At 36.1% G+C, this 14060-nt stretch overlaps 1 protein-coding gene across 3 annotated transcripts in view; it reads right to left on the bottom strand.

Annotated features, from left to right (window-relative positions):
- The window catches only part of PAPPA2 (pappalysin 2), a 271960-nt gene that overhangs the window by 110541 nt on the left and 147359 nt on the right, over positions 1–14060 (bottom strand). For all 3 annotated transcript variants that reach the window (XM_058700089.1, XM_058700088.1, XM_058700090.1), the window contains exon 12: positions 12893–13039. In XM_058700089.1, the coding sequence (XP_058556072.1) occupies positions 12893–13039 (147 nt within the window). The remainder of the gene's footprint in view (positions 1–12892; positions 13040–14060) is intronic.

Below are 14060 nucleotides of genomic sequence, written 5' to 3'. Positions count from 1 at the left end.
TTTGCAGGATTCCCAGGGAAGGCAGGGATCCACACAGACTGATTTTCTAAACAGGTTTTCTTTTGAAAGGCAAGACCTGTTTAGAAATGTCAGCGGTGTGTACAGAAATAATTCTAATACCTATTATAAATGCTCCTGGCCTCTTCACTAGGGAATCCTGTACTTAACCGAATTTTTACTTGGTAAATTGGAGGCCTCATTTTGAACATCAATTATTTTCCTGAATGCTAAGATAACAACCCTATAAGGCAGTGCTCTCCAAACTTTAACGTACCTACAGATCGCCTGACGGTCTTGTTTTAAAATGCCAATTCTGATTTAGTAGAGCTGAGGTTCTGCAGTCCTACCTATCTCTCAAGTGATGCGGATGCTTCTGGATGCCAACCACATTGTGAGTAGCAAAGCTCTAAAGGTATCAGCAGATATACTTCTCTTTGCTCTTAGCATTTGGTAGCCTACAACTGGAATTCTTCTGTTATTCATATTTATTATCTCTTTCTTTTTTAAGTTCACCATCAAGCTTAAATGAAAATAGAGTGGAGGAGAGCCAAAGCATAAGAGACTCTTAAAAACTGAGAACAAACTGAGGGTTGATGGGGGGTGGGAGGGAGGGGAGGGTGGCTGAGGGGTATTGAGGAGGGCACCTTCTGGGATGAGCCCTGGGTGTTGTATGGAAACCAACTTGACAATAAACTTCATATATTGAAAAAATAAAAATAAAAAAATACAGACTGGAAGGAATCATCTAGTCCAAACGCCTCAATTTAAAAGTTTATTTATTTATTTTGAGACAGAGACAGAGAGGGGGTGGGGAGGGATGGAGGGGGAGAGAGAGAGAGAGAGAGAGAGAGAGAGAGCATGAGTGGGGGAAGAGGCAGAGTGAGAGAATCCCAAGCAGGCCTCGCACTGTCAGCATGGAGCCTGATGTGGGTCTTGAATTCACCAACTGTGAGATCATGACCTGAGCCGAAATCAAGAGTTGGATGCTCAGCTGACTGAGCCACCCAGGTGCCCCCAAATACCTCATTTTAAAGCTAATAAAATTGATGTCCAAGAAGGCTGTATGATTTATATAAGGTTATTTGACTGACTAGTGGTAAAAATAGGGCTTATAATACTGCTCCTCTGAGTACAGGTCTTCTCCCAGTTTCTATCTCCCCTACTAATTTGTTGCTCCTTTTCTGTAGCAGATTGAAAAGTCAGAAAATTAATATTATTAAAATTCTAGGTAAGGTAAATAAGCTTTAACAAAGAGATCTAACCACTTTCCTATGAACAAAACGTCAAAGAATCCAAAGTAATGATTAGACTTGATGCCTTCTATATATGAGTTTTTCTTTTTTGCTAAATAAAGAAATCTGGACAGTTTTCTGGATGGTTGAAGTCATCTCTAAATAGAGGATTAGTATTCAACTAATTAAATTACAAAAAATGTTGCCAAATTTAGCAAAAACAAACAAAACTTAACAAGATGTTCACTTAAATTTGAATATCAGAAACAATAAAGAATTTCTTTAGTATAAATATGCCTTGAACATAGCGTAGGACTCACTTATATTAAAAAATTCTTCATTGTTGATTTGAAATACTTTTTTTCAAAAAGCCCAAGTTGGCAAGATACAAGAATGCACAACTTCAAAAAAATGAAGAGATAAAAGAAAGAAGAACAGAGAAATAAAAAAAAGAAAAGAAGAAGAAATGATTTTGTAGGTGTTTGTATATAAAGAGGAAGAGAGAAAGAATAAATGGGAAGAGTGGTAGATACTTTTTGGACCAGCTAATAGAGAGCACACATTTCTAATACAGACTGGTCCTTAATTTCTGAATGAATGGAGGCTCATTCTTTAAGTGCTTCCTAATAAAATGTAGGACCAAGAGAGGAAGGAAAAAAAAAAAACCCTTTAATAATGACAGAGCTGGCACCATAAAAGTTGTTATCCTCTAAAACTCAATGCTAGAAACAAACAAATAAAATGCTATTAAGAATCCATGATTTTAAAAAGATGTTATGAGTTATTACAAAATACTTAGGGTAGACCAATGATGAAAGCCCTATATGTCAACATTTATTGGCTAAAATCAAAGCAGTACCTAGAGGGAAACATTAGGGAACACTGAAAACAAATTATCCAAGTGTTTGACACAGGAAGCTAAACAGAACATCAGTATGAATCCAGAATAACAGGGAGAGAGGAAATAATAAAGATAAAGACAGAAATCCATGACTTGGAGAACCGTGACTAGAAAGAAGAGGAAAATGAACAAAAGTAGAAATTGTTCTTTGAAGAAACCCAGACATGAGTAATCAAGAGAGTGAAGAGGAGAAATCAGAAGGTTTAAAAACATACAATATAAAAGGAGGGGTAACTATAGCTAAGACAGAGATGAGACAAAATAAAAATACATTACGAACAACTATCAGCACGAAATTTGAACACGTGGAAGAAATTAGTAAATGTATGGAAATCTCCCATTGTCCAAAATTGGAAAGGAGAAATTGAACATATTAATAAAATTCAAAGGAAGTTAAATGACAAACATAAATATTTCCTCAAGAAAAAAACCCCAAACCCAATTGGTTTTACAGGTGGGTTAATTTTGAAGGAATAGATAATCCTTATTTTATACAGATGGTTTCAGAAACTACAAGAAGGAAAACTTCTCAATCAATTTTATGAGGCTTGTGTAATGTGAATATTCAAAAGAGGAACAAACTAATTCCTTATATAAATACAAGTGCAAAAATCCAAAGCAAAAGATTAACCAATAAAATCCAAGAGCATATTTAAAATATATAATAATCAAGCAGGTTCACTCCACAAAGGCAAAAGTAACTTGATATCTAAAAAAAAAAAACTTATCGATATGATTCAACATAATGATAGATCAAACAAGAAAACTCATATGATCCTATCAATTGACATGTATCAAGTGTTTGATTAAGGTCGGCTCACATATACCAGTATGTTTTTCAAGAGGCAGAAGAAAGAATCTAAGGCTTATTCTAAAATTTATATGGAAAATAAGTGCTCATGAATAATGAACAGCTAACTCAATTTTTTTAAATGTGCAAAAGCGGAAGAAGGTGGGGACGTGCCCTACGAGTTACGCTTATGTAGCAAAGTCTATTCCAGAAACTAGTATATAATTAACGTGGCACTTCAGATCATCAGGGCAAGGATGGAATGTTTTAATGGTTGCGATTATAAATTGGCTTCTCATATATAGGAGGAAAAAAGGGGAGCCCTACTTATTCTAAATACAAAAACAAATTTCAATAGGTTGAATGCTAAACTTCAAAAGGCAAAACTGTAAGAAAGTAAAAAATATGTTTGCAGTCTTAGAAAAAACTAATAGATTTATCTACACAACAATTAATAGAAGAGGAACATGAAATGGCTGACAGTTATTTTTGTAAAGGGATGCTCCACCTCACTAATAATGCCCAATATCACGATATCACTTTGTTCACATCAGATTTACTCATTTTAGGTAATTAGATAATATTATGTTTATGCACGGATATGTGGAAATGAATCCACTATTTTCATTTGTCTTGGAAGTATCAACTTTAATTTCAAGTCCACATGCTGACATAGATGTCTCTCTCTTTCAGTGTATTTCTGAGCCATCTGGTTCCACTGATTTGTCTATTTGTTGATATTTTAACCATTATAACTTCATGGTATATTTTGATGTTTGACAGAGTCAGGCCTCCTTCCCCATTAAACTTTCATAAAATTTCCATAAAAACATTAATATCAGCTTTGTCATTCCTTAAAAGTACTTCGTGAGAATTTTTATTGGGATTCTGCAAAGTCTGGGGTTTAGGGAGAGTCGACCTTCATAGGATATTGAGTCTTTCTGTACAAGACCAGTTTGTGACTCTTCATTTTTCAAGCTTTCATGTGTCTTCTTCATACAGATCTTTCCATTTCCTCTTTTTTTTTTTTTTACATTTACTCCTAGATATTTTACTACCGTCAGTGCTATTGTAAAGGAACTATTTTCTTTAATCATGTTTTCTCTTTGACTGCTATTTAAAAATTAGCATATTTGCTTTCATCTTAATTTCGTATTAAACTATGATACTAAATGAAATAATTTGGGGGTTGTTTCCTCTTTTCAGGTATCAACTTAATTTCTGGGGAACTAATTTGAATTTTATTTCCCCCTTTCGCATTTTATCGTTTCATTTCTTTTATAGCTCAGAAAGTATAAAATTCAAAGTCTAGCATTGGCTGCTATTTCCAGAGAAAGTAAAATAACAATGGTGATACAGGAGTTTTTGCTACTTTGCGCCTCTTTCTCTGTTAGTTCCTTTACATTTTTACTTTGACTTTAATTTGATCTTTTCCTAATTTAGGTGGAAACTTTGATTATTAATTTTATACTGCTTATTTTTCAAACAGAGACATATAAAGCTATAAGTCTCCCTGGAAGTACTATTTTAATCATATCTCATACATTTTGAAATGTTGCTTCATTATCATTCAGCTCAAAATATTTTCTAATTTTCCCCAGAAAACCTTCTTTGACCTATGGATTATTTAGAAATATACTGCTTGACTACCAAAAAATTGCACATCTCCTAGACATATTGTTATTCATTTCAAATCTAGTCCTGTAAAGGTCAGAGGATGTACTCTGTATGACTACAATCATTACAGATTCGCTAAGACTTATTTTATGGCCTAGAACATAGCCTATTTTGGTGAACGTACCACGTGCGTTCTGCAGTTGCTGAGTGTAGTGCTTCTACGAATGTCAAGTAGATCAAGATACCTGATAATGATCTTTAAATCTTACACACTTGTCCTGATTTTTTTGTCTGTTTGTTATATCAACGATTTACAGAGAGGTAGGATAAAAATCTCCAATTATTATTATGAATTTGGCTATTTGTCTATTAGTTCTGTCAACTTTTAATTCATTTCCTTTGAGGCTCTGTTCTTAGGTGATTCAATTTTATAACAATTAAGATTGTTCAGCATTTTTGATAAATTGACCCACTTACCATTATTTTCCTCCGGTAACACTCTATTTTGTCAGATACTAACACTCTATCCCTATTTTCCTCCGGTAACACTCTATTTTGTCAGATACTAACATAGCACAGAAATTTTCTTACACTTAGAGTTCACATGATATACAATTTTTCACTTTTACTTTCATTCTGCATGTCTTTGTATTTAAAGTGTGTTTTCGGGGTGCCTGGGTGGCTCAGTCAAACGTCGGACTTTGGCTCAGGTCATGATCTCACAGTTCATGAGTTCGAGCCCTGTGTCGGGATCTGTGCTCACAGTGCGGAGCCTGGAGCCCGCTTCCAGTTCTGTGTCTCCCTCTCTCTCACCCCTCCCCTACCCCTGTTCACACGGCCTCTCTCTCTCTCTCAAAAACAAATGAACATTAAAAATTTTTTAAATAAAAATAATAAAGTGTGTTTTCATCAACGGTATGTAATTCTTTCCATGTTATGTAGACTGACAATCTCTACCTTTTACATGGCATTATCAGGCAATTTGAATTTAATGTAATTAACAGCATCCTTAGTTTTAAGTCTGCCAGAGGGTATTTGTTTTTTATTAGCTGTTTCTTCATTCCTCTTTTCCTGCTTTCTTTTGAGTGAATCAAGTTATTTTATCATTGTATTAATCTTCGTGTATATGTGTATTTTTTAATGATTGTTCTGGAGATTATAATATGTATATCTAACTTACTACAATCTACATTCAAATAATATTACTATCCATAGTGTAAGGACCTTACAGCCATATTACTCCACTTACCACTTGTCCCTTGTAATAATACATATTATTTCTCTGCAGGAGAGGACAGTCAAGCTGTCACTGAGGTTGCTTGACTTTCCGTTTCACACACTCACGCTTCCTTCCCTTCTTTTCCACAGATGTTGGTACCCAGGCTGCTCCTTAATAAACACCTGGCACACTAAGTTCCATCTCAATTTTGGTATACGTGCTGATGAAGCAAGCACCTAAATTCCATCTCAGAATCTACTCCTACAGCATCCAACCTGCCACAACCAAATTAGATGATCAAACTTCCCCCCATCTTTGAAAAATTTCTTTTGATGTGGTTTTCACTCATACTATAGCCCATCTTTTATAAAATTTTGGAGGAAGAGGTAGTCTGCCTCTGTTTCTAGCCTCTGTCTCTTCCCCTTTCAATCTAGCATAGCCCACAGTCCCACTTACGCACCTCCGTGTTGTGTCATAAGTAGCCTCCCCCCAGTCACCGGATACATTCCAGTGGACCCCTAGGGGATGCCTGAAACTGCAGATAGTACCAAACCCTGTATTTATACTATGTCTTTTCCTATACATCATACCAATGATGACATTTAATTTATAGATTAGGCACAGTAAGGGATTAACAATAACTAATAATAAAATAGGACTATTGTAACAATGTACTATAATAAAAATTATATGAATAACTCTCTCTCAAAATATCATTGTACTTCTTCTTGTGATGGTGTGAGATAACAAAATGTCTACGTGATGACATGTGAGGTGAATGACCCAGGCGTTGTGACATAGCGTGAGGCTACCACTGACTTTGTGATGATGTGTCAGAGGAGGGTCATCTGCTTTTCAACCGCAGTTGACTGCAGTCACGGAAACTGCAAGAGTGAAAACATGGATGAGGGGGTGCCACTATGTTACCATTACGCTCCCAATTGCCAAGGCCGAAAGCTAACATGGCATCGTTCATTCAAGCAATCGCCAAACATTCTGAAGATTACAACAGGGAAGCTCTGTGCTCAATGCCTGACATAAAACCATGACTATACATGGTCACTGCCCACAAGTTCCTAGAGTTCATCAGATGAAGACAGAGAAAGGAGAACAGCAAAGTATACAAACGCTGTGACGGAAGAGTCTGCTGAGGAGGCGCATAGGAAGAAGTTACCAATTACACTAAGAGGGGCTTGGGCAAGAGGTTCGGGAAAGGTCAGACTATAAAAGATATAATCCATGAGCTAAATCTTAGAAGATGAATATGTGCTTCTCAGAGACACAAAACAGAGAAAGCACTTACAGAGAAAGAAAAACACGAGCTCCCTACCTGAAAGGTTATGGAGATGTGAAAACCTTGGAGTATTCCAGTACTGAAAGCAATCTGTTATGACTAAAATGATTAAGGCGTAGAATGTGTGTGTGTGTGTGTGTGTGTGTGTGTGTGTGTGTATGTGTATGTGTGTAGAGGAGTATGGAAGATGGGATAAATGGGGGAATTCAATGAGACAAGGTTTATCTCTATCTCTCTATGCCCAGTCACCAGGTCCTTCTGAGTCTGTTTTGTAGTTACTGTATCTGTACCATATGACTTGATGACATTTTGTCTTCTGGAGTATTTGTGCAACATGGCCATGCAGTGTATGTACCTTGAGGATAAAGATGGTGACTCATTCAGCTTTGAACTTCTCTATAGTATAGTATTCTATTCATTTTTGCCAATGTTTATGGAGTAGAATTAAAATTGGCCCTGTTATGAGGTGGAAATAAGGCAAGTGTCTATCAACATCTTTAGCATGAGCTGGACACGTGATCCAGAGTGAAGGTGGGCACGCTATAACCCATGGGCCAAATCTGACCCACTGCCTGGTTTTGTATGGTCTGTGAGCTAAGAATGTCTTTTGCATTTTCCAATGGTTGAAAAAAAATCAAAGAAAACCAATGTGAATAAGGTGAAAATTATATGAAATGAAATTTCAGTGTTCCTACATATAATTTTATTAGAACACAGCTATGCTTGTTCATTTACATACTGCCTGTGGCTGCTTTCATTCTATAACAGCAGTGTTAACAGAGCTGTAAGTAGTTGTAACAGAGACTGTATGGCCCACGAACCCTAGAATATTTACTATTTTGCTCTTTATACCAGCTCCTGGTATAGAGGAAGGACTGTGGCATTTTGGGATAAACTGGATTTGAATCTGAATCTTATCTGTATCTCTATTAACTATGTTATCCCAAATGTTTAGCATCTCTGAGTTTTCAGATAATCATTTTTAGAATGAGTAAAATCACATCTCTGATAGAGAGCTTGTATGAAAATTAATAATAAGATACCTGGAACAGAAAAAAATATCAATAAATGTGTTTCTCAACCACCACCGTCCCCACACCACTGTGTGGTATCACAGACTCTTTGAAATCCAATCAATTAAATATGTAATACATTTTCTGTTGAAGATTCATACTCAGTGTTTGGCTAGTTGAACCCAAACAAAGAAAAGAAGGAAATAATGGTTTATAGGCTTTAGGTTTTACACAGCAAAGGCTTCACATAGCACATGTTTCCAGCAGTGGTCTATAATTTATAATTGATGTTTTAAATATTATATTCAAAATACTATAAGCATACTGTATTTAAAATACCTAACTACTTTCTGTTAGGATTGCTAACCAGTCCAGCCTGAGTGAGACCATTCCAAATTGGGAACATTTTAGAACAGCCATGAAAATAAATACGAACATATGATTTTGCATATGTTGATGGGCTCTCTGTGTAACCAAACAGCACCTCCTTCTCAGATTGCTTCATTTGTTGTCTGTATTGCTGAGATTCAAAGCACTTTCTGGAAGGAATCATTCCCTCTGTTTCTTTCTCTATCCCCCAATGGCACCTCGAGTTATAATATGCACTTAATAAATCCTATGAATTAGGTCCATGGATACATTGTCTTTGAAGAATTTAGAAGAAAATCAACAAAAGAAGACAAGAGGGCTTTCCTTCCAATTCCACATGTTTTAATTTGTTTTCTTGCTCATGTCATGTTCTCATGTTTATCCCCAGTGTTCAATTCTGGGTCTGGCATATAACAGGTGCGTAACGCGTGCTGACTGAATACGGCAACATGGTATAGAGGAATAAACATGCGATCACAGTCAAGAGGCATGAGTCTGATCTTCAGTTTTACCATTTGATTCTTGAGTAATGTAAAAAAAGCACTTTGAGACAAATTCTTATTTTTCTCATCTATAAAATAGGAAAACAACTACTTTGCCAAACTCAGAGCTACTGCCGGGATCAAATTAAAAAGCACATGAGAATGCACTTTGTAAACTATAGTGGCTTTTAAAATGTGCTTATTATTGTAAATAATAAAAATTTACATGTTCTGCCTTATAAAAGAAATTCCTAACATTTTGGTGTATTGGTTTGAGATTAGATGAAACCAAAGAAAACTAAGAGAGACAAGTTCTCAGTAAATGAGGACTAAATTGAGAAATTTGTTGGGAAAGTAGCATTTTAGTAAATGAAGGATTTTGGAAAGATATTTTCAAGGCTAACGTTTTTCAGTATAGTTGTTTCTCACTTGTGCAATAAATTTGTCTCTGATCCACTACATGCAAATCATATGTGTGTGTCAAATCAAGATTAAAGTAAACTAAAAAAAATAAATAAATAAAGAGTCAGAAATCCTATAGCCCTCAGAAAACTTGCGGAAAAAATCCCCAATGAGCTTATTTTTAGAAATCACTTCCTCATTTATTTGGTATTAAGTGGATTTGTAAAAACTAAATTTTATTAATAGGTTTGATATATTAACTCCCAAATATATTTGTGATTTTTTTCATATATATATATATGAATATATATGAATATATATATATGAATATATATGAATATATATATGAATATATATATATATGAATATATATGAATATATATGAATATATATATGAATATATATATATATGAATATATATATATATATATATATCCCTACATCATTTGTAGTAAAAACAGGGTGCACACCGAAAATATAAAATATACATGGTAGTTAACTGACATACATTAAAAGAATTCCAGTTGGAGACTTCTGCTTCTAGCTATGAGGAAATAGCTTATAATAGAACAAACACTTCTGTCAAGAATAATTATAAAATATGAATAAAGTAAAAAGAAAATTTTTTTATTTTTTTAATGTGTATTTAATTTTGAAAGAGAGAGAGAAAACAAGCAGGGGAGGGACAGAGAGAGAGGGAGACACAGAATCTGAAGCAGGCTCCAGGCTCTGAGCTGTCAGCACACAGCCTGATGCGGAGCTCAAGCCCACAAGCCATGTGATCACGACCTGAGCTGAAGTCAGACACCCAACTGACTGAGCCATCCAGATGCTCCAAAAAAGAAAAAAGTATGAAAACATGTGAGAGCAACCACAGCAATCAGGACTGAAGAGACTTGAAAAGCAAGAAACCACATTGAAAGGAACCTCACATTCTGTGCCACTTTTGCCATTGAGGTATTTTTCAAACTCTAAGCTCTGCAGAATAAGAGCATAAGAAACTAAGTGGGAATTGGTGGGTGAGAGGCCAAAAAGCCAAACAGTTTTTACCAGACACATACTGCTGAGAAGACAGAAATTGTACTTCAGAGACTATCAGGTGGAGGGCCTAATCCAAGCTTTTATTTGAGACCCCTAAAAAGGGGAAAAAAGGAAAAGGGGAAAAACATATCAGGGCTCACTAATACAGAAATTTGAAGCATTTTTCTTTTTAATTTGTTTAATGTTTATTTATTTTTGAGAGAGAGACAGAGTGCAAGCAGGAGAGGGGCAGAGAGAGAGGGAGACATAGAATCCAAAGCAGGCTCCAGGCTCTGAGCTGTCAGCACAGAGCCCAACCCAGGGCTTGAACTCACAAACTGTGAGATCATGACCTGAGCCAAAGTCAGACACATAACCGACTGAGTCACTCAGGCACCCCAGAAATTTGAGTCATCTTCATTACTGATTGGATTAAGATGTTCTTTCCCAAATCTTACTACATGTTTAAAAAAAAAGTAAGTGGTCTTGAAAGGAAGATAGCATTAGCCACAATCTCTACAATAATATTTAGTTAAAACTTTATTCAATATGAAAGTAAATGAGACTAAACGAATGAAAATAAAGAGAAGAAACAGTCAACATAAACAGACCTCAGGTCACCAAGCTATTCGTATTATCAGGCACAGACTTTACAATTATAGGGATTAATATATTTTTAAAATAAACTATAGGATAAAGAATTTCAAACAAAATGAGAATCTATACAAGAAGTTAAATAATAATTCTAGAATTAAAACACAATAACTGAAATTAATAATGTAATAAACAGTTTAACAGCCAATTATATGGAATAAAAGTTGTGATTAGTAAAACAGAAGGTATACCAGTATGAAATAACCAGGTTATTTCATAACCTAATCCAAGCTTTTATTAGGATTAGGTTGACAAACCGTTAGCCAGATAGCTACAAAGGAAAAACAGGCCTTGGAACATCATAGTAAAAGTGCCGAAGACAAAACACAAAGAGAATATACTAAAAGCATCACAGAGTAAAAGACATTGCCTTCAAAGTTGTATATAGCAGATTGATAGCTAACTCTCCAAAGAAAGTATGAAAGTGAAAAGACACTGGGATAACATCTTTAGTTAATGGACAAAAACAACTGGCCACTTAGAATTCTATATACCAAGCAAAGATACCCTTGGAAAATGAATGTCAAATAAAGATACTTTCAGCCGCACAAAAACTGAAAGAATACATTGCCAGCACACTCACATAAAAAGAAACGATGGAATTTCTTTTTCATGCTAAATAAAAATGAGGAAAGCATAGAAATATGGAAAGGCCTGAAGAGCATTGGGCAGGCTAAATATTTAGCTATTTTTAAATCGTATTAACTTTAAAAAGCCAGGAAGCAGTAAATGGAGGTAGAGTATTCTCAGGGGCTCACTGCTTATGAAATTATGAGAGCTCTAATTCATAGCAGAGAATTGTAAAGAAATCACATAAATTAAGAAGACAATGACAGACAACCCTACAAAACTGAGCAAAAGATTTGAATACGGCCTCCAAGAGAAAAAAAAAAAAAAGAAAAGTATACAGAAATGGCCAATATATATTTAAAAGACCAAACTCATTAGGCAACATATAAATCCAACTGACATGATGGAGGGGCTACTACCTTTCTATGCCAAACAGAATGGCTAAAATTAAGGCTTGAAATATCAAGTACTGATGAAAATGTGAAGCATCTGGAATACTCATAAGCCTCTGGTGGAAGTATGAATTAGTACAGCCACTATGGAAGATTACTTGGAATTATCTACTAAAGCTTCTCATCTGCCTACCAACGATCTAGCAGTTCCAAATATACCCACCTGTTTATATATGTTCACCAAAAGAAATACAGAAATGTTTATAGCAGAACTATGTGTAACACCATAGAGAAAAGCTGGAAATAACCCAAACGTTCATCAATATGGACACACAAGTTTGGTGTACTCATACACTGGAATGCTACGTGGCAATGAAAATGAACCCTACTGCTAAATGAAGCAGCACTCTAGCAAATGAAATGTGGAGTAAGAACGAATGAGACACAAGAAGTACGTACTGTAAAGTTCTTCACATAAAGTTCAAAAACAGGCACAATAGTCTATGGCGATGGAACTAAAAAGAGTAGATACCTCTGTGGTAAAATCACTGACAAGGGGAATAAGAGTGATTTATGGGGTGATGTCATACTCTTTCTTGATCTGTGTGGTGGTTAGAGAGGATGTTCACTCTCTAAAAATGTATTGATCTGTGCATTTTTGATTTTTTGCACCTTCCTGTGTGTATGTTACACTTTGTAAATGGGTTGACTTACAAAGAAAGAAGCCCAAAATTCAAAAAGAGGTGAAAAATAAACCCAAAATATAAAACCTCAGAGAAAAACAAGAAGAAATTTCCCGAGAAGCCAATCCAACATATCACTTTACACACACACGCACGCGCGCGCGCGCACACACACACACACACACACACACACACACACACACACACACACAATCTACCCACAGCCTTCACAAACAACCATTTGGTTCACTTACTTTGAGCCAAACCTCCTCCTCCCTCTCCAGGCTACCTTCTGTCTGCTCACTCCTTTTATCCTGAGGTCTGTTTCCATTGGTGACACAGGGAAACCAGCCAGTGAGAGGACGGGGCTCTGGTAAATCTGGATGGTATGACGTGCAAATCTGAAATGTAATTTCAATCAAAAATTAAATGTATAAGGTGAGAGAGAAGTAAATACAATGACTCTGTAGCTCAAAACCAAAGTTTTCCTCTCTTTCTGAGTGCCTAATGATCACACTATTGGCAGAAAACTTTTCTCTAAGCAGAAGAATGTCTCAATGCTCTCTGTTAACCTCAAGATATAATTTACCTGGGTAGAAAAACACACATGATAACTCTCAGCCTACCATCAACCCAGATATCTTGCCCAAAGAACAGTCCTGGAACATTTTAGGCAACTGCTCCTAGAATTAGCCATAGAAGTCTGTCCAGGATGATGGTTATATCCTTACTGGGCAGGATCCACCAGTCCGAGGAGTGAGGCTACTGAGTCAGAAACCATTAAGCATTCAGCTGGGTAAAGGAGTCAGGGAACAGAAACACCAGAAAATTTCTCCACTTAATACTTAAGGAAGATAGACAAGCTAGACTAAAAGCCACTTCAGAGAGCTGTTACTAACTCAGAATCTCCCGACTTTCCTGGCTTCCTGTCACTGGGCACCAAGAACTCTTGAGAAAGATGCCAGATTTCACTGAAGAAGTGTAGTGAACATTGCTAGCTGCCTCCCCATATCCATTTCCGCTTACTTTCTTATTAGGAAACTCTGATTTTGTTCAAGGTGGCAGTAAATCCAATTATAAATGCTCATCTCCTCAGAGACCTTTACAACAAAGGGTGATGACGTGACCTGGATGTGACTGATGAGATGTTGGTGGAAGTCTATAGTGTTAAACGTCCAGAAAAGCTGCCATGATTGTTTCCCAATAAAAAGGGAAAGACTCAGCTTACACGTACTTCCTGTGAACTTCCCCCATCTTCCTGCCTGAAATGCTGACTTCATGCCTGGTGGAGTCATCTTATGAATAGGAGGAAGAAAGCTGCAAGCCAAGGATGGAAAGAGCTGGAATCTAGAAGATTCCAAGGTCCTTGAGGAGTCTCTCGAACTAGAGCACCAACTCCTGGCTAGTTTCTCAACCTCCTGG

The sequence above is a fragment of the Neofelis nebulosa genome, chromosome 15 (genome assembly GCF_028018385.1).
Source record: "Neofelis nebulosa isolate mNeoNeb1 chromosome 15, mNeoNeb1.pri, whole genome shotgun sequence".
Classification (NCBI taxonomy): domain Eukaryota; kingdom Metazoa; phylum Chordata; class Mammalia; order Carnivora; family Felidae; genus Neofelis; species Neofelis nebulosa.
The sequence above is the reverse complement of the archived record's forward strand: the minus strand, read 5'-3'. Positions and strand labels throughout refer to the sequence as shown.